The sequence below is a fragment of the Physeter macrocephalus genome, unplaced genomic scaffold (assembly GCF_002837175.3).
Source record: "Physeter macrocephalus isolate SW-GA unplaced genomic scaffold, ASM283717v5 random_156, whole genome shotgun sequence".
NCBI classification, from domain to species: Eukaryota; Metazoa; Chordata; class Mammalia; order Artiodactyla; family Physeteridae; genus Physeter; species Physeter macrocephalus.
The window spans coordinates 52,156-73,481 of NW_021145464.1; the positions used below are offsets into that span (position 1 = coordinate 52,156).

At 48.3% G+C, this 21,326-nt stretch overlaps 1 protein-coding gene across 1 annotated transcript in view; it reads right to left on the bottom strand.

Moving 5' to 3' along the window:
- Nucleotides 1-21,326, bottom strand: part of MROH7 (maestro heat like repeat family member 7) — a 51,713-nt gene that overhangs the window by 16,936 nt on the left and 13,451 nt on the right. The window contains 14 exon segments of the mRNA XM_024119910.3: nucleotides 1,426-1,616; nucleotides 3,800-3,938; nucleotides 6,090-6,159; nucleotides 6,162-6,197; nucleotides 6,200-6,230; nucleotides 6,616-6,792; nucleotides 7,200-7,312; nucleotides 9,823-9,958; nucleotides 10,172-10,275; nucleotides 10,782-10,878; nucleotides 13,454-13,583; nucleotides 13,888-13,967; nucleotides 14,906-14,989; nucleotides 16,314-16,387. Coding sequence (XP_023975678.1) covers nucleotides 1,426-1,616; nucleotides 3,800-3,938; nucleotides 6,090-6,159; nucleotides 6,162-6,197; nucleotides 6,200-6,230; nucleotides 6,616-6,792; nucleotides 7,200-7,312; nucleotides 9,823-9,958; nucleotides 10,172-10,275; nucleotides 10,782-10,878; nucleotides 13,454-13,583; nucleotides 13,888-13,967; nucleotides 14,906-14,989; nucleotides 16,314-16,387 — 1,462 coding nt within the window.

Consider the following 21,326-nt stretch of genomic DNA (forward strand, 5'->3'; position numbering starts at 1 on the left):
AAAGGAAACAGAAATGGCATTTAAACCTCAACCACATTCATAATAAGAGAAATACAAACTAAAATTACAGCAAAATGCCATTTTTTTCAACTTTCAGATTGGCAAAGATGAGAATGTGCTGGCGAAGCTGTGGGGAAATAAATAGTGTCATATACTACTGGCGGTGGTGTCCTCTGTGGGAGGCAATTTGGCAAACTGGGTGCTTTAGGAGGTCCTTCATTTTCCCTTCACTCACTGGTCAAGAACTTTTTCCACCACATATTCCTATTCCACCATAATATTTAAATACAGAAACCTTCTGATGCACCCATTCTACTTTCAGGAATTCATCCTACATATACAATCACATGTAAGTATAAAGACATATAAACAGCCTCATTTACTGCAGCATTGTTTCTAATTGCAAAATGCTGTGAAGCACCTAAATCGAGAGGATCCTGGTTAAGTAAATGATGGTATATTGGAATCTACACAGAGGGATATTATGCGGCTGTTAAAAATAATGAGGCAGCTCTATATGTAATGATCTCAGAGATATGGTATACAATAAAAGCAAAAATATATAACTGTGTAAGGTCCACTACCATTGGTATAAAAGTAGAGAATGAAAACATGTGGGCTTAGCCCTACATCAACCCCCTGTGAAGGGCAAGAAAGAACCTGGTTCTTAGGGCAGATGAACTGGGGTAAAGAGAGGATCAGAGACTCCCTTTTAATGCCTTTTGAGATTTTTTACCCGTGTGCCTATATTACCTTTTCCAATTAATAAATAAAAATCAAATGATTCGGCGTTGGGTACAAATCTAATACAAATAATATCTCTAGGGAGGGAGGATGAAAACCGAAATGGTGAGCTCCTGGGGGGAAGCTGATTCTTCCCTGCCGTCCAGCACTAAGCAGAGGACATACCCTGCAGGTGCTCACAAACAGTTGTTGAACACATGATTGGCTCTCTCATAAAAGTATGCATCTGAGGACTTCCCTGGTGGCGCAGTGGTTAAGAATCCGCCTGCCAATGCAGGGGACACGGGATCGAGCCCTGGTCCAGGAAGATCCCACATGCCGCGGAGCAACTAAGCCCGTGAGCCACAACTACTGAGCCTGCGCTCTGGATCCCACAAGCCACGACTACTGAAGCCCGTGCGCCTACAGCCTGTGCACCACAACAAGAGAAGCCACTGCAATGAGAAGCCCACGCACCACAACAAAGAGTAGCCCCCGCTCACCACAACTAGAGAAAGCCCGCACACAGCAACAAAGACCCAATGCAGCCAAAAATAAATAATAAATTTAAAAAGAAAAAAAAGTGAACGTCTGTTTTCTCTTCTAGTCCCAAAGCTAATTTCTACTGATCAATTGCCCTAAAGACTTTCGGAAGGGCCCTTGCTGGTGGCCCTCCCCCTGCCGGGGACAGTAGGAACGTACAGTATGGGCATGAAACCAGAGGGCTGTCCGTCTTTCTTGGCGTCCTTGAGGGAAACCACGCGGCCAGGCAGGTTGAGGCCGATGTGGTAATGGACCTGAATGAGCAGGGCCAGGAGAAGCTGGGGGTAGATGCACCTCACGCGGCCCATGCAGCTGTTGACGGACAGGAGCTCACAGAGGCCGCTGGCTGCCTGGTGGGGCGGGGGGCGGGATCTGGTAGATGTCCCAGCACTCCTGGCAGGGCCTGGACTGCTTCTCTAGGAGGCTGGCCCTGGATCTTTACTCTTCTCTGGCCCAACTTGGGCAAGCCCAGATTCCCCCCCAACTACCACACCCCAACTCCTGGCTCTCTGGGTGAGCCCTGCCCCAGAACAACCACAGCGACCCTTTGCCTTTGACACACCCCTGGAAGAATCATGGTGGAAGGATCTCTTCCCACATTTGTGAGGTAGAGTCTTCATCCCACTGTGCAGGGGAGGAGACAAGGGGTAAAGAGACTTGCCCAAGGTCACCTAGCCTCCCGGGGGCAGAGCTGGGATTTGAAGCCAGGTTTTCAGATTATGCGCTGTAGTGAGCCCTGCCTCTTCCTTGTTCATAACACAGGCACACAGTGAGGGGGACACCAGTTGCCTCTTCGCTGAGGGCCGTTAAACTAGGCTGCCCTCACTGCTTCCTCTGAGTGACATGAGAATACACCAACACACAGTGATCAGAGGAGGAGTGCATGAATGCCCAAACCAGGGGAGGAATGGGTGCTGGTGCCCTAGTCATAGAACTCAGTGCTGGGGGAGAGAGGCAGAGAGATCCAGTGGTGAAGCACGGGATTCCGGGGCAGGAGATCTGAGTCCTGGCACCACCACTCACTAGCTGTGTGACCTTACATGAGACATGGAATGTCTCTGAGCATCAGTATCTTCCTCTGTAAAGGGATAATACCACTCGCTCCTCTTTATTTGCTTCCCTCCACCAGCCTGTCTTGCTTTCTGCTGAATCCCCAGAACTTATGAGTATGCCTGGCCCATAGTAGGTGCTCAATATCTGTTGAATAAATTGATCAATCCAACAAAAAATTTTTGAGTCTACTGTGTGCCAGGTGTATGTTGGACTTTGGGGATATCAGGCTCAGGCACTGAATTCATGCATCTCACTGATTACCCAAATGACACGCCCCCCCCCCCCCCACACACACACACAGAGTATTGTTAAATCACAGCTGGGGTAAACTCTCCCAAGATAAAGTATGTGAAGCAAAGTATAATATGCACTGATTTGATCTGGTCAGAGAAATCAGGGAGGGCTTCCCTGAGGAGGTGATAAGAGCTAAGGGTTGAGCAGAAGTTAACTTGGTGGATAGCAGTCTAGGCAGAGGAAACAGCATGTGCAAAGGCCCTGTGACAGAAGACAGCAGCGTTTAAGAAGATCTGACAGGGAACTTCCCTGGTGGCACAGTGAATAAGACTCCAAGCTCCCAATGCAGGGGGCCCAGCTTCCATCCCTGGTCAGGGAACTAGATCCCTCATGTATGCCACACTAAGATGCCCGCCTGCTGCAACTAAGACCCGGCGCAACCAAATAAATAAATATTAAAAAGAAGAAGAAGAAGAAGAAGAAGAAGAAGAAGAAGAAGAAGAAGATCTGACAAAGAAAAACGAGGTTGGACCCATGCAAGCAAGAGGATCACGGTGAGGGGTGAGGGCAAGAGGCCGGTGAGGGGTGCAGGGCCTTGTAGCACACAGGTAGGAGCACTGTGTTACTCTCAAGGGCAATGGGAAGCCATTGAGAGGGTTGAGAAGAGCAGATGTGCATTTCTCAAAGATTTTTTTAGCTGTGGTACAGATTGGAGGGGCTGGAGTGGAAGCAAGGAGATGAGTGGGGGTATTATCCAGCTGGCTAGGACCAGGGGGTTGGTGACAGAGGCGGAGAGAAATCTGTCTCTCCACCCAGCCCCGTTCCTGCAGTCAGAGCCCTTTCCCTCCGTGTTCCCAGGGCCGACCTCTGAGACTGGCAGCAGTACTTAAACATTTTATGTTGCTAAATGAGTGAACGAGTTACCTCGTTTAATTTTCCCAACTGCCATATGAGGTGGATATTATTATTTCCATTTACAGATGCAGAGAGTGAGCCTCAGGGAGGTGAAGTGACTTGTTCAGGTTACAAAACCTGAGCAAAGCCAGCCCTCAGACTAAGGTCTGCGAGTCCCAGGTCATTCTGTGTCCACTATTCCAGGCTGCTGCCGTCACTGTAAGTAACAGTACTATTGTCGTCCAGTGGATCACAAACAAGAGCCCAGAGACAGACTTGCTCAAGGCCACACAGTTAGTTCCTGGAAGAACAGGGAACTAGAAGATGGGTGTGCGGGGTGGGGTGTCCTCACCGCTAGGGGCACGATGGAGGCCCGGCCCTTCTTGGTGACAGGCTTTTCCTTCAGGCTGGTCAGGAGAAGATCCAGGAGATCTCGGACGTCACAGCTGGGCTTGCACAGTATCAGCTGCCTCCACATCTCTGCTCCATTGCTGGGGGGTCAAGGGTGGGGATGGTTAGTGGGGACCAGGGCAGTGGGGCACACCCTGCAGCCCAATTGTTTGCGGAGGGAGAAGGGAAGGTGCCTTTGAAATGGCATCCATGGACGTACCAGAAAATTTCTGGAATGGACAAGAAAACACTCCCTAAGAGACGGGGGGCTAACAATTATCGAAAACCCTATGACTCAGGTACTTACTTTACCAGGTGCTTTGCATACAATTTATTACTTCAGCAAATATTGAGCATTTGCTCTCTGCCAGCAGACGTGAGCAAGATATTCAAGACACTCAAGGTCCCTGAATTCTTACACTGACCCTCAAGGTGGGTTCTTATTCTAATTTTACAGATGTGGAGTTAAGGCTCAGAGAGGTGAAATCACCAGTCCAAGACTACACGGCTAATGAGCTACAGAGACCAGAAGTGACCAGACCTGATGACTCCAAAGCCTTTGCCTGTTCTATGCCAAGGAGCCCTTCGGGGCCTGGATCTTGCATTTGTCACATAATGTCAAGGAGGGCCCACTCCTGTCCCTTAGAAGGCAGTATACCAGGCAAGGGAAAGCATCTGGGCCAGCAGGCACCAGCCTGTAGGCACTCCTATCGTGGGGAGGTGAAAATGTTGACAGGGCCAGTGCACTAAACGGTTAACAAAACCCTTTCCCCCTTCTGCTTAAGATTTGAACCTTCCATTAACTTTCCAGCTCCGTTCCCCTGGAAACCTGATAAAGATAGTATGTCAACTATGCTGCTAGGCAACATTGCTTATGGTAAAAATGACCCAATGTGTAAATTGCGTCTGGGCTGGAGCAACTATAAATTAACTCGAAGGACCATTGGGGACGCTGTGGCGTTGAGCTTCTCAGGGTGCAGTGACTCTTGTGACTGGGCTTGTCCCTGTGGGGATCCTGGAAGCAAAGTCTAGACAGTTATTGTAAGAGACACTAGTTCCTTTGAAGCCTGAGCCACTTAAGCCAGGGCAGCACCTACACCTTTCACCTGGGAGGACCAGGGCCAGTACTAGGTTGAGGAAAGTGAGGCATCCAGGGCACAACGTTTAAGGAGGTCCTCCAATCAGGCAAGCACAGGAGTGGCACTTGAGAGCGAGGCCTCCTTAAATTTTGTCCCAGCTCTGTCTGGCCTGCTACACAGGCTGCTGTAAGGACTCTGTCCTGTCCTATATCCTGAGTAACTGAGGTCAGGTATGGCCCTGGCAGTCTTGAGTCTGAATGTTTAGTGGCTCCAAGAAGAAAACTCCCTGGTTTCCAGGGAAGCCAGAAAGGGTTAAATTCTTCCAGGTGGGAGATGGGAGTGTGTCACCCCTGCACTGATCTTGGTTTCTATGAATGACACGAGCTCTCTTGGTGAGAAGCGCACCTCACTTGCACAGTTCTGCATAATTCTTTTCCATTCACTCTCAACCAACTACCTTAAGATGTGGATCACACGCTTCTGCCTTGTTTTCATTCGAAGGTGTGGGAGCGTTTCCTGACCTGGGAGACTGGAGCAGCCAGATTTGTCTCCCCTGCCCACGAGCTCATCACCATCTGGCCACAGTCCCCTCTGCCCAACAGACCAGAGGTCCCTGAAGGCTGACAGCATGGAGCACAGGGCAGGCACTCAGCACGACTGGCTGCATTACTTGTCATGACCACCCATTTGGGGTGAGGATGGGGGGATTATTTCTTCCTTTTGCATATGGGGGAAAACTCAAGCCCAGAGAGGGCAAGCAGGCTGCCCAAGACCACAGAGCGTCTGGAGGCAGAATCAGGACCAACAGTCAGTTCTACTTTTATGGCGTCATTGAAACGCTCTGGGCTTGGAGTTGGTCAGATACGAGTTTAGGTCCTCATTCTGTTGCTTGCTCAGTAGGTGCCTAGGGCTAGAAATTTCCCATGAGCCTCGGTTTCCTTATCTATAGAATGGGGTTGTTACACTTGTGAGAAAACATATAAATGTGCAGCACAGACACCTGGCAGTGCTCAGGAAGGACTTAACGGTTGTCATAAGCATCATAGATCATAGAAGAGGGACCACCTGGGAGGGCGAGGGGCTCCTCTGCTAGAAGAAGGGATTCCCAGCCCGGGAACAGGGCTATATCAACCCTCTGCAGTGTAGTGGCTGGAAGCCCCCCTCACTTGGTACCTGTCCAGTGGGAGGGGACACATGAGCAGGGCCACGACGACCTCGTTCATGAAGGAGCTGGCCAGGAGGAGACGGGCAGCAGGGCCACCTCTCAGGCCCGTGGCTCAGGTGCACATAGATGCCCTGCATGATTTCTGGAATCTGGGGTACAGCCAGGGTGGACAGGAGCAGGCAGAGGGCCAAGTGGAGAAGCCAAGGGGGTGATGGGGGAGTAGGGAGACAGGAGGAGGAAGGAAGGGGGTGACAGGGTGGGGGGAGAGAGAGGGGAGAGGCGGGCGCAGAGGGGAGAAATGGGGAGACGGGCAGACAGAGCAGACGCCCCTTCTCTGGGAGACAGCTTGTCTTTGCTGCCCTCCCCCACCCCACACTGGATAGTTGAGCTGTCTCGGGGGCCGATAAGCGAGTTCTTTCTCACCTGCAAGTTGGGAGCATCTAGAACTCAGCCACCACCAGCCCTGCCCTGCCTGAGGGATGAGTGGGCCCTGTGGGGTTGCCCAGCCCAGCCCCTGCCCCCAGGGGCCCTTACCACCTCCAGTGCCCTGTGTGGGTACCGCTCCAGCACCGAGCTGACTGTGACCTCCGAGGCCAGCTGCATCATTTCCCCCGAGTCCTTGCCCCAAGCCTCTGAGCCACTTTTCAGCCCTTCCAGGGCTGCTAGCAGCAGGTCCTTTACCTGTTGGGGCCCCAGGAAGTCTCCAAATTCCTGAAACAAAGGCATAGAGATCTTGACACACATGGGCAGACCCAGAGCGAGCCGTACATGGACGCACTAACACCACCTGACATATGCAGAGGTCAGCAGGGGGGCATATACTCAGTTAATCCGTGAGTGTCAAACACTTTGAGGAGGAGCTACAAAAGAAGGGGTGACATGGCCCCTGCCCCCAGAGCTGGTGACACGGCCCATGCACTGTGGCACAGACCAGAGGGGTTGGGAGCCCACAGGATGGGCCTGTGTGGTCAAGGAAAGCATGTAAAGGAATGTAAAGGGAATAGAGCCTGGAAGGATGGAAGGGGAGGAGGAAGCACTGGGGCAGGCTGGTGTTGCCCCTCCTCCCTTGTCCCCATCGCCCCAGGAAGGCCCAGGGCTGATGGGGAGCAGGTGGTCACCGCGATAACACGCAGAATGTTCCAGCATGGGCTGACAGGGTTGTAGGGGCCCAGGAAACACTTGTTGCTCTCATACAGCTCCTTCTTATTGGTCTCTTCCTTATCTCTGGCTCCTGCAAGAAAAGAACCTTTTCAGTGAGGCCTGACCACCTATTTTGTTTTTTAACTTTTTGTTAAACATAGATGTAGGATGTACGTAAATCATAGGTGACCAGCGGGATCAGTTTTCACGGTGAGCATATCCTTGTAGTGGGCACCCAGGTCAAGAAATAGAACATGGTCAGCACCCCAGAAGACCCTCCTGTGCCCCCATTTCAGTCCACTATCCTCCTCCCCCACTCAGGGTAACCACTATTCTGACTTCAAAACCCGCGGATTCGATCTCCTTGCTGCTGGACTTTATATAAATGGACTCATACTGTATGTTATCCTTTGTGTCTGGCTTTCACTCAGCCTTACGTGGGTGAGATTCATTCACACTGTTGCAAGTTGCATGGGTTCACTCGCTCCCAGTGCTGTATAATTTTCCATGGTATGAATATACTACAATTTATTGATCTGTTCTACTTCTGATGGACATTTGGGTTGTTTCCAGCTATTATGCATAGCGCTGATGTGAATGTTCTGACACGTCTAGTCCATGCCTTTTGGTGACTATAGGTACACATTTGTAGGCACATAGCTAGGATTGGAATTGTGTCCCAAGGTGGGTATGGGTTCAGCTTCAGGGGATATTGCCAAACAGTTTTCCACAGTGGGGAACAATTATGCTCCCACCAGCAGTGTGTGAGAGTTCCAGTGGCTTCACATCTCACCAGTGAATTGTCTGTTCCATTTCTGCCATTCTGGTGTGTGCGTGGCAACACCTCTATTAAACTGCAATTCCCTTTTCTTCTTTTTTCTGTAATACTAATCATCATTTGACTTACTATAGGTGTTACTTGTTTATTGTTCATTGTCTCCTGACAACAAGAAGATAAGCTCAGCAGGAGGATTATTGAATTAATCTTTTTTCTTCTGTGTCCCGAGTGCCTAGAATAGTACCTGCATGTGTGGGCTCCTTATTTTATGCTGAAGGAAACACATTTCAGGAACATTTCCTGAGCCTAACTGTGGCCTGGAGTGGGTCCTACCTGGATCCCCCAGGATGTGCAAGACACAGGCATAAGAAAGGGCCATTGAGGCAGAATAACATATGGACTAAGCATGCAGGTTGTTTGTAAAGGGAAGGAGATTGAGACCTGGAGTCAGGCAGACCCAGATTCAAATCCTACCTTTGCTGCTTCCTACAGGCAGGGGGCCTGGATAAACCATTTCACTCCCTGAGAATCTAACAGGATGGGTTTCTTAGGGTCACCAGATAAAATATAAGATACCCAGTAAATCTGAATTTCAGATAAACAATTTTTAGTGAAAGTATGTCTCAAATATACCAAAAAGTATTTACCTTTCATCTGAAATTCAGATTTAACTGGGTGTCCTATATTTTTATTTGCTAAATCTGGCAATACTAATTTGGTGTATACTCTTCCTGTCCCTAAGACTGATCATTAACATGGCTTATATCACCTTCATCTATCACTCAGGAGGTCTGAGTGGTTCCTGAGCAGCAAGGGAAATCTCCTAGGGGCTAAATCTTTGCCCCAAATGCTAAAGAACAAGAAGAGCAGGGACACCAGCCATATCCCCAAAGGCTGAAACTAATAAGAGGATCCTTGTAGGGATGGGGAAAAGGGAAACTCTATTTGGCAAGTACCTATAATGTGTGGAATGAGCTGGTCTTTTTACATATATTATCTCATTTAATCTTCCAAAAAGCTTGTGAGTTATATCCTATTGTGTCCTTTTTTACAAATGAGGACATCTAGGCCTTGACAAGAAAAATACTTGCCTAAGTTCACACAGCTAGGAAGGGCCGGAGCTTGTACCCAGGTCACTCTGCCTCCAGAGCCAGGGAAGTTTGAACAATGTGCCAAGGTTCCTTGGTTTGGAGCAGAGTTGGGATTCTGGAGAAAGGAGGGAGGCAAGTAACAGCTGATACTGCACACCTCTAGGTGCAGTGCCAGCTGGGTTTCTGTGGCAGCCCATACCATATCGCTAGCTCCCTGCAGCTGAATCCAGAGATGTACTCCCACCTACAGGTTTTAGCCACTCCAGATTCCAAGATAGGACCTGCTCTTTGTTCATTCATCCAATAAATATTCACTGAGCACCCACCATGGGCCACGCCCAGGGCTAGATCTTGGGAATACAGTGGTGAACAAGACACAGACTCAAATGAACTTGTAGTCTAGTGGGGGAAGACAGACCAAAAACCAGGACATTGGGGCTATTATGCCTTGGTGTACATGGTGGCATGGGAATGTGAAAACGAGAGTCACACATTAAACTTGGAAGAATGAAGAGAAGCTTAAATACAAGCATTGCTTAAGTCAAAATGGGTTTGTCACCTCTGTCTCCTAGTTCTGTGGGGACTAAGTCTTCACCTGATTTCCAGACCCCACTGGACTCTGTGTTGGTCTCTTCCATATCCCACCAGTGCCTTGTTGCCATGGCTCCACTCAATTCCTAGGCTGAGTACCTGCTCAAAAGGCTTGTTTTAGAGGCACTCCAAAGGGCTTACGTTTTTGAAGCTCCAAGATGGTGTAGAGGATGGTGATGCCGTCCAGAGCCTCCTGGCCAATCTCCTCATCAGGATCCCCAACGCGAATGATGAGCCTCCCCAGCAGAAGCCCCAGTGCGGGGAACCCTGAGGACATCTGTTTATGTCATAATCTTAGGGATTGCGACTTATAGGTTTAATAAGGCTATACAGTAAATGGTGAACAGAGCTAGATGGTCTGGCCCTGAGAGCTGAGCCCTCTGAGGATAGTGGGGGCCACCTGGGAATCTCTGGATGGATGCACAGGCTCCCTCAGAGCTGAGAAGATTCTCCCTAGGAGTGTCCCCTCCCCACTCCCAGGGCCACTCACAAAGAAAGGCAGGGTCAGAAGCGTGTGGTTCAACACAGAGACATTGCTTTTCACAGCCCGTGCTCTCTCATGGGCCTTCCCAGAGTTCATCCAGGGCCCCAGAGGTTGTGCGGAAAAGGGCAAGACTCAGAGCTGCAAGCTGGATGCCAGCATCTACTGCCTGGATGGGCAGGCCAGCCTTCACCAATCATCAGGAAGCTTCTAGGGAGAGCATAAAGACAACCCGCCATAGCCCTCCTCCTCTTCTTAGAGTATAGGGAGACATGGGGTCCAGAAGCTGAGCACAGGACTGGAAGACCAGAGGGAGGACAAAGGTCAGTGAGGAGAGAGATGAAAGGTGGAGAGTCTTGAGGATAGGAGAGAGAGACAGGAACAAGAATTTAGAAAGCAAGGATATGGGGACAGCTGTAGCAGGAGTATGGGGGATAGGGAGAGAATGAAGGGGCAGGAGTTTGGGACATGGCCTGTGAGAGGGGCAGGGAAGCAGAAACCTGGCACAAGATGACATCCTGAAGTAAAATCACTCCTTCTGGGTCCAGCCCCCCAACCCCAGATCTCCCGAGTCAATTCTCCATTCTCCTCCGCCTTTGCTCTCCTCCCGGCTTCTGTACCTCCAAGACACTCTTCAGCCCAGCAGGAGTGGGGTCCTCAACAAAGAGGGCATTGAGAAGTGTCTGCAGAGCATCCAAGGTCTGACGGTAAAGTGTCTGTGGACAGGAGGAGGACCAAGCTACTAGGGAGCCTCTGGAGCAGACCCCAGCCCTAGGCAACCCCCGGTGTGGGTCAGGGGAAGAAGGGGTACTCGGACCCAGGAGAGCTACTTTCTTGTCCCACCTCTGAGACTAACCTTGGTGTGTGATATTGGACAAATTACTTTCCCTCCATTGGTTACAGTTTCCTTATCGACAAATTGGTAATTATTATCTCTGCCCTTCTTAGCTTACAAGGGGAGGAATCAGAGGCCCAGCATTTACTGAAAATCTACCACGGGCCAGGTGCATGCCTCGTGATTTGCACAACCATATCATTTTGTCCTCAGAGTGTTTTTCTTTCTTTTTTTTTTAAATTTATTTTTATTTTATTTATTTTATTTGTGGCTGCATTGGGTCTTCATTGCTGCACACGGGCTTTCTCTAGTTGCGGCGAGCAGGGGCTACTCTTGGTTGTGGTGCGCGGGCTTCTCATTACAGTGGCTTCTCTTATTGCGGAGCACAGGCTCTAGCCGCACGGGCTTCAGTAGTTGTGGCACACAGGCTCAGTAGTTGTGGCGCACGGGCTTAGTTGCTCCGCAGCATGTGGGATCTTCCCGGACCAGGGCTCGAACCTGTGTCCCCTGCATTGGCAGGCGGATTCTTAACCACTGCACCACCAGGGAAGCCTCTCAAAGTGTTTTTCTCATCCTACCAATAAGGAGACACTTGTCCAAGGTCACAGAACAAGGAAGTTTTGGGTTGTGAGGAACATGAGAAGATGGGTGGGAAAAAGCTCTGGAACTGTGAGAGCTAGATCAACGGACGACCAGCGTGACTTATATGATTGTCTCTGGGGAAGTGTTCTGATTCTTTTTTAAATTACTACTCCTAGATCCAAATAGATTTTCTAAGTTGCCCCTTCCAGGAGCCATCTCTCTTCTGCTCGGTTGTTTCTTCCTCCCTCAGCCACACCACAGTCCTGAAATTATCTTAGGAGGGTGCAAGCATCACACACACAAAAGGCTGAGCAGTGTTTTGAGACCCTCTCTCCCCTACCTCCCCTCTTCCCGCCGCTCTCCACATCTACCTTCCAGGTTGTCTTTTTCCAGACTTCCTGAGTCTGTGCACACCAGGCTTACACCACCACCACCAAGCAAGCCTCATTCACCGACTACCTCCTCCTTCCCTCCCATCTGTGGCCCCTCACTGTGCAGCACTGCTCTCTTCACACCCAGCAGGGGTTCCCCCCCTCTCCTTTGGGTCTTCTCTCAAGTGCACCACCTCCGGGACTCAGAACCTTCACGCTGGGGCTGGTCTGGCCCCCAGTGCTCTCTCACCTCACCCTCTGGACTCCAGCCACATGGCCTCCTTATCGTCCTGCAGTCACCATGCTCCCTCTGCCCTCAGGCTGCTGCACAGGCTGCTTCCCGTCTGGCACACTCTTCCTTCTGCCGTCCCCTTCAACTAGTTAGCTCTTCTGTAACCTCTCACCTCCAGCATCGTGAGCCCTGACCCCCAACACACTCACGCTCCCCCAGTTCCAGCCTCTTCATAGTCTTCACAGCATCAAGTACTTCTTGCTTGCAACACGTACCACTGTTGTAATTTTGCATTTATTTGTATGATACTTAGATAATCTGCCCTCAGCCCTACTGTATCCTTCCCTTGTACTTCTGGATTAGGCATCAGTTAATACTTGCTGAATGAAAGGATGCAGGCATGTGCCTCACCCAGAGCTGAAATCCCTCTCCCTAATCTCCCCCACTAACCCCATCCTACATGAAGGGTCACCTCTGATCACTCCTCCTGGGACTATGCTGCAGGGGGTTGAAGATGCTCATGGGAGCCCCTTGAGGTTCCACTTCCAGGCCTCAGCCCCAACTCGCCCAGTCCTCAGGCCTTTTCCTCCCACTTCTGGGCACCTCCTGAGGCCATGCCAACATCTGCCCACATCCTTCTCATGGGGCAGAGCCCAAAGTGGACAGTGCTTCAGATGAGGGATTCTTTATTCTGCAGGTTCATACATTCACCAAATGTTTATCGAGTGCCTACTCAGGCTAGGTGAGGGCAAGTGAACTGCCCAAGCTACTTGAGTAGCAGTGTGAACATCAAATCTACCTCCCAGGGGGCTTCCCTGGTGGCGCAGTGGTTAAGAATCTGCCTGCCGATGCAGCGGACACGGGTTCGAGCCCTGGTCCAGGAAGATCCCACATGCCGCGGAGCCACTCAGTCGGTGCACCACAGCTACTGAGCCTGAGCTCTAGAGCCCGCGAGCCACAACTACTGAGCCTGCGTGCCACAACTACTGAAGCCCGCGCACCTAGAGCCCGTGCTCTGCAACAAGAGAAGCCACCGCAATGAGAAGCCCGCGCACTGCAACGAAGAGTAGCCCCCGCTTGCTGCCTCTAGAGAAAGCCCGCACGCAGCAACGAAAACCCAGCGCAACCAAAAATAAATAAATAAAATAAATTAAAAAAAAAAAATCTACCTCCCAGAACACCTTCCTCTCCCTGCTGGGAGTCCAGGAACGTGTCTCGCTCTGAGGACGCCAGGCAGCCCCGAGGCCCCACTGGGGAGGGCCCTGCCTCACCTGTATGGCCTTAGCCTTGTCCTCGTCCCTCTCCTGCATGGCCTGCAAGGAGGGCAGGGAGAACACACTCTTCATGCACGTGTTCACCAGCTCCGACCGTTCCCGCATGCCCGGGACAAGCTGGGAATGACTGAGGAAGAGACAGAAAGCAAGGGCATGGAGTGAGGGGGGGCCCTGGGGCTGGAGGCAGGAAGCGAAGGATGCAGGGCTGGCATGAGGGCTGAGATTCAGATCCACAAAAGCGCGAGATGAGGAGGGGAGGAGGAGAGAAGTGGGGTGCAGGGCAGACAGCCCCGGTAGGGGCTGGGCAAAGGGAAAGGAAAAGGCCCGGGACTGGGCTGGGGTCACGCACAGCAGAGTGGCCCCAGAAGATACAGGCAGAGCCCGGGGGTAGAGGGAATGGGGCGGGGGTTCGAGGAAGGGGCCGTGGTCACCTCAGCTGGGTCAGGGTCTCCATGACTTGCTGGCGGACAGCGCTCAAGAGAGAATCCAGCGGCTCCTCCTGGATCTGCTTCTGGACAGGGGACCATGGAGGTGTCGATGAGGGCACAGGCCACTGCAGACTACCAGGGCCGAGGCCACTCCTCACAGGGAGCAGGCCGTGGCAGACCCTCGGTGTGGGCAGCCTCCACAGCCTGCCTGGCCTCCAGTGGGGGGAGCCAGCTGACTGCTCAAGCCCTGTCCAGAGCCCTCAGTTCAAGGCCACCAAAAACATGACAAGCCCTAGCCTGCTGCACGCCCCCCATGTAGGGCTCTGGAAGAACTGTTTCAGCAGCCTCATGGTGAGGAAGTATATCTAAACCGTGGACCGGCCCAATGCAGAAAACACCACGCATGGCCCTCGAAAGTGGTCCGGTTGAATTCCTTTAAAATGTCCTTCTAATTCCTCACTTTTGATCTAGCACCAACGACCCATAGGTGCTCAATTAACATTAATTAAATGGAAGTATCAAAGGCAAGGATTTTTTCTCTCTTTATAGCTAAATATAATTCTGGAAACTTCAGTGGTTATCCCAGCCCAAACATCCTGGTGGTTAACTGAGAAGTGAGTGTATTTAGCAAAGAGAAAAGGAAAGTTCCTTCAGAGGTTCCCCATCAGAAGGAATTTTGGGGGAAATAATGTATAAAATAATAACGACTGCTCCCAGGTGCCTAAGGCTTTACAATGAACTAACCTTTGGGTTCTGTCCTCCCAGCAAGCCGAGGACACAGGTTTTATCACAGTCATTTGTGAGGTATTAAGAGCGAGGCTCTGAGAGGGGAAGTGACTTGGCTGAGCTCCCCCAGGGTTGGTGGGGGGCAATTAGAGGTGGAGCCGAGACTCAAGCCCAAATGTCTGTGCCTCGACTGTCCTCTGACCATCCCACCCCACTCCAGCCTCCTCAGTGGGTGGACTCAGGACTTCCTCCCCCTCCCCACCCGGATGTCACAGACCGCAAGTTGCTCACGCACCATCATCTCCTTCATCGTGGTCTTCTTCTCTTCTTCCACGTCCAGCACATCCTGGCTCTTCTGGAGGTTGAGGACACTCTCGACCTCGGGGGCAGCAGAGGGCAAAGCCGCAGGGTGAGAGCCACACTGCACCCAGCCCTCAGGGGCTGTTCCTACACCCCCCTTAGCCACCTGCCACCTGCAGGCAAGCCGGTCTGCTCCTCCCCAGCTGCCAGCCCCCAGCGTCAGCTCAAGACAAGTGAGAAACCACAGGGGAACTTGAGGGGGGTGAAGACTTGAGAAGATCGTGGTGGCAGCAGGGAGGTTGGGGATAATCCTTGTAGGCCAGCATTTGGAGGAGGACCAGATATCAGGGACTGCAAAGCATTCTCTCCTCTCCAAGCAAGGGAGAAGAGACAGGAGCCAACGGGACAGAAATGGTCCCAACACCTCAAGCTGAAATGCCATCGTAAGTGATAAGAGCCTTCAAATATCTACCCTTCTTAAGGGCACACACTAGTCGGATTAAGGCATTCTGCAACCTGAGAGAGGGAAAACATTAACCAACGTCTAATTAATCTATTAGTTCTCATTATCGTAAGGCAGAAGAAGAAAGAAACATGAACCAGATAAAATATATAGTAAAGAAAGCAAAACAAGAAAATCTAATGGACAGTGTGGTGGGTCAAAGATGCCACAAACTCTTTCCCACCCCTCCTGTCAAGAGAACAGGTTGCACGGCCTGGCCTGGATGGACCACCTGCCTCCAGACTCTGTCCGCCAACCAGGCTCACCCACACTCCATGTGTCACACTCACGTCCACCAGCCTGTCCAGTCTGCCCCCACTGGCTCTCACCAAGGCCTGTAGATGCTGGCTTTCTCTGGCCTCCCGAGGCCTGCTGCATGGCCAAGACCTGGGTTGGGTTTGTGTCCGGAAAAAGGTCATTTCTAGCTTTTCTCCCCACCCCACTCCCTTTTTTTAAAATTTGGCCATGTCATGCAGCTTGCAGGATCTTATTTCTCCGACCAGGGATCGAACCCAGGCCCTACCAGTGAAAGTGCCTAGTCCTAACCACTGGACCACCAGGGAATTCCCTCTTCTTCCACTTTTAGAACCCTCTCACAATTCATTCCATGGTTTAAAAACTGTTATCGAGCACCTAGGATATGCCAGGCACTGCTCTAGATGCTAGGAATACAGCTGGGAATAAGACAAACAAAAATCCCTGATTTATGGAGGATGCATCCCAGTGCGAGAGAATAACAAGAAACAAGATAAACTTATAAAGCCTATTGTGCTTCAGATGATGATGAGTACCAAGGAGGAGAGAAGAGCCAGGCAGAGAAACAAGGAATGCTGGGGGTGGGGTGGGCACGGGGGGAGAGGGCATCCCAGTAAAGTCAGGTGGGTGTTAGCAGGAAGCATACCAGAGCTATTTTGTTGCCATCCTCTCTCTGCCCTGGCACCTTCACCAGACATGAGCCTACTTCATCGAAGGCTCCTGCAGGTCATAGTTTCATTGAGAAGAGAAGAGGGAGGGTAAAGATATGGTGTAGCAGAGTCCCTTCCCACCTCCCCCACTGGGCCCCTCCAATCCTTACTCCGCCAGCAGCCAGACTGAGCTCCCATACCTAAAACCCTTCAGGGGCCCCATTTCACCGAGCATAAAGCAAACATCCTTGTTAATGCCTTCAAGGCCCTGCCAGGCCAGTCTCCCCTGCCCACCTCCCCAGCCTCACCGCTCCCTGCTCTCCCCTCGCTCACCATGCGCCCACCACACTGGCCTCCTTCCAGGCCCAGCAAACTTGCCCCTCAGGGCCTTTGCACAGGTAGTTTCCTCTACCGGGGCCGCTCCACTGCCACACCCCTTTGCCCAGGTAGAGAGCCCCATCCTTCAGGTCTTTGCTTGTCTACCACTCCTCAAAGAGGCCTCCCCTGACCTTCAGGCTAATGAAAGGCCCACTGTGATCCTCTTGTGCATCATCCTATTCTCTTCTTTCAGTTGTTACCACAATTTATAGTTAAACTCTTATTTGTTATAGTAGATACATGCTATTTTGTCAACCCCAAAGCTCCTCATCTTTATTCTGGTGAAAAAGCCTCTGTCTTCCATGTAGGCTACTCATTCCATATAGCTAGGTGAAGCTGCAAATCACACCCATCATCCCTCTTCAAATAAGGGTGGGCTTTACACCTGAAACTAATATAATATTGTCAATAAACAAACGAATAAAGGTGGACCTGGAACCCACGCTTGGCCAGTAAGAGATTCCCGTGCCCCCAGACACAGTGATTGGTCCAGCTATGGGCTCCATTGGCTGAGCAGGGCCGATAGAGCCCTTGACTTCAGGGGGCTGAGGGGAAGCCTAAGGAGAGAGACCCTGGAACTTCAGGGGCAACTTGGCCACCAGAGGCTACCAGAGGATGGGGTCAATAGTGAGAAGCAGAGACACCTCAATAGTAGTGAATACAGCTAGCACCAAATCTTGGCTTCTAAGTACTAAAGGAACAAGTCTCCTTAGAGAAATGGCTGATTCTAGGACTTGGGCAGAGAAAGTGCAGGATGAGCCTGAGACATCTTCCAGAAAACAAGGAAGAGAGCCCAAGGAATTATGAAAACACGTCAAAGAGATACAAAGCTTGCTCAAAAGGGATTCCTTGGTTAAACTGGGGAAAGTTTGAGTATCACAAAAAATGATGGTAGCAACAGATTATGGTCCATCGAGTAAACTAGGAAAACATAAGTCCACACTAATATAAATAAGTAAATAACTAAATTGAATTTTGATGAGGAATGGTATATTTACATAGTTTCAAAGTACCTCCTTAATATTTTTACATAATATTTAATACATAATATTTACTAAAAAGTGGTAAATAATGACTTTACAGTGGAAAACCTTGGCAGCAACCATTGTACTCAAGGGATCAAAGTGAACATCGCCAGTAATGGGACAAATCAAAATCATACACCACCAGATAGGATGCAGTGAGGAAAACCAAGCATCACGTCTGTGCTATTCCTGCCAAAGATGTATGACATGAATCTGATCATGAGGAAACATCAGATAAACCCCAAATGAGGCACATCTTACAAAATAGCTGGCCTGTAATCTTCCAGTGTATCAGGGACATGACAGTCAAGGAAAGTCTCAGGGCTGTGGGAAACAAAACAGATGAGACAAAAAAGAGCAATGAATGATTCTGACCTGGATCCTTTTTTAATAAAGAACATTACTGGGACAATTGGTGACATTTGAATGGGGCGTGATGATTAGATGGTAGCAGTGTATCAGTATTAATTTCCTGATTCTGATGGTTAACTTTTATCCTTTATTGTAAGAAACACATATTAAAATTCAAGATGGGTAGGATATCATTTGGCAACTTATTATCAAATTATTCAGAAAAAAATTTTATACTGTACTTTCAACTTTTCTGCAAGTTTTTATTGTTTTAAGTTTTTTAAAAGAATAAGGGATAAATAGAGGCATTTTCAGACAAAAATGGAAAGAGTCGGCCATCAGCAGAATTCACTAAAGCAAATTCTAAAGGATGCACTTTAGGCAAAAGGAAATTAATCCCAGATGGAAGGTCTGAGATGCAACAAGCAAATAAGAAAAAGAGGTTAATATTTTGGTAAATGTAAGAACATTAACTACATAAAATAATAATAATGTTTACAGGGTTAAGAAGAAGACAGAATTAATATACATTACCAGGAGAGCATATAAATTGGTGGTGAGGAGGGGATTAAGTGGGGTTAACATGTTTCTAAGTCTTAAACTGTCTGGGAGGAAGATAAATGCATTGATTAGTTGGACTTTGTGATAAATTAAATACTCACATTGTAACTTCTAGAGAATCACTAGAAGACTTAAAACAGTATGTAACTTCCACACAAGTAACAGAGAAAAGAGGGAGGAAAAAACAACCCTAAAACCAAAAAAGGAGTAAAAAAGAAATATAGAGCAAGCAGAACAAAGAATATAAACATAAGATGATAGATATCAAGCTACCCATAATTGTAAATCAACTACACTTCAATTTAAACTTAAAAAAATTTTTTAAACTATCCATAATTACATTAAATATAAATGGACTAGGGGTTGGAAAACACAGTTTATAAAGAAGACAATGCTACATAAATTGATTTATAAATTCAATGAAATTCCAATGAAAATCTAACAGATTTTTATTATATTTTATGGAAATTGACAAGCTGTTTCTAGAATCTATATGGAAAAGTAAATCACTTAGAATAGACAATCTTAAGAAAGGACAAAGTTGGAGGACTTACAGTAATAAATATCAAGATCTACTCTAAAACACAGTAACTACGGCAATGGTTAAGGATAGACAAACAAAGGAACAGAAAGAGTCCAGAAATAAACCTACGCATATACAGTCACTTGACTTACCTCAAAGGTGACACTGCAATTCAGTGGAGAAAGTGGGTCTTTTCAATAAATGGTCTGGAGCAATTAGATATCCACATGGGGGGAAATGAGCCTTAAGTCCCTCTCTCACACTGTTTTCCAAAATTAATACATGATGCATTATAAATTTAATGTGAATGAAAAAACAATAAAACTTCTGGAGGAAAATATGAGACTATTTTCACAACCTTTGGGTACACATATCTGGATTATATCAATATAAAGAACTTCCACAAATCAATGAGAAAAAGACAACCCAAATTTTTTAAATGAGCAAAAGACTTGAACAGGCATTTCATAAAAAAGGATATACAGGGACCTCCCTGGTGGTCCAGGGGTTAAGAATCTGCCTCCAATGCAGCAGACGCAGGTTCGATCCCTGGTCAGGGAACAAAGATCCCACATGCTGCAGGGCAAATAAGCCTGCACACCATAACTACTGAGGCTGCAGGCCACAGCTAGAGAGCCTGCATGCCACAACTAGAGAGCCCGTATGCCACAACTAGAGAGCCTGCGCACTCAGGAGCCCACGTGCTACAGCTAGAGAGAAGCCCACACACTGCAACAAACAGACTGTGTGCAGCAACTAAGACCCAACACAGCCAAAAATAAATAAATATATTCTAAAAAAGGATATACAAATTGACAATAATCATATTAAAAGATGCTTAACATCAGTAGTCATCAAAAAATGCAAATTAAAATCACACTGAAATATCATTAGACACCAATCAGAATGGCTAAAATTTTGAAAACTAACAATACCAAATGTTTGTGAGGATGTGGAGCAGTTGGAACTCTCACAGGTGAGACGATAAATTAATTCAACCACTTTTGAAAAATTGGCAATATCTACTAAAGCTAAACATATGCTTATGCTATGACCCAAAAATTCCTCTTCTAGATAAATAAATGTATCTGTGTACCAAAAGACATGTATGAAAATGTTCAAAGTAACTTTATTCATAATATCCAAAAAGTAGAAAAAATCCTAATGTCCATCAGCAAAAAATGGATAAACAAATTGTGGTATGTTCATAAGATGGAATAATGCAAAACAATAAAAAGAATCCACTATGATACATGCAACAATGCGGATGAATCTAAATGACATCATGTTGGGCTAAAGAAGCCAGAGTTAAAACAGTATATACTGTAGTATCCTATTGATAAGAAGTTCAAAAACAGGCAAAACTAGTCTATGGTGATACAAATCAGAACTGTTCCCTCTATGGCTGTTGATAACTGAGGGCAACTTGTGAGGGGGAATGTTACTACTAGCATCTACTGGGCAGAGTCCAGGGATGCATCTTACAATGCATAGAACAGCTCCCCACGCACCCACACTCACACAACAAAGATCTATCTAACACAAAATGTCAATAGTGCCAAGACTGAGAAACCCTGCCCCAGAAGAAGGGGTATTGATTGGAAAGGATCACAAGGGAAGGTTCTGGAATGCTGGAAAAGATCTGTGTCTTGATCTGGGTGGTAGTTACCAGTGTGTATAAGTATGTAAATATTCATCAAGCTGTACACTTAAGGTTAGTAGTGCACTTTACATATTTTACTGATATGTTATATACCTTGAAAAAGTTTTTAAAAGACAAATACAGTTTGAAAACACATTGTTTTTAAAAATCCAAATGGACAAAATGTTCCTATTAAAAAACAAAAATTGACCATAAATAGCCAAAACAATGTTGAAAAAGAACAAAGTTGGTAGACTCATATTTTCTGATTTCAAACTCACTACAAAGCTATAGAAATCAAAACAGTGTGGTACTGGCATGGGACAGACATAAAGACCAATGGAATAAAATAGACATAAACCCTCATATATATGGTCAATTGATTTTTTTTTTTTTTTTTTTTTTTTTGCGGTACGCTGGCCTCTCCCTGTTGTGGCCTCTCCCATCGCGGAGCGCAGGCTCCGGACACGCAGGCTCAGCGGCCATGGCTCACGGGCCCAGCCGCTCCGCGGCATGTGGGATCTTCCCG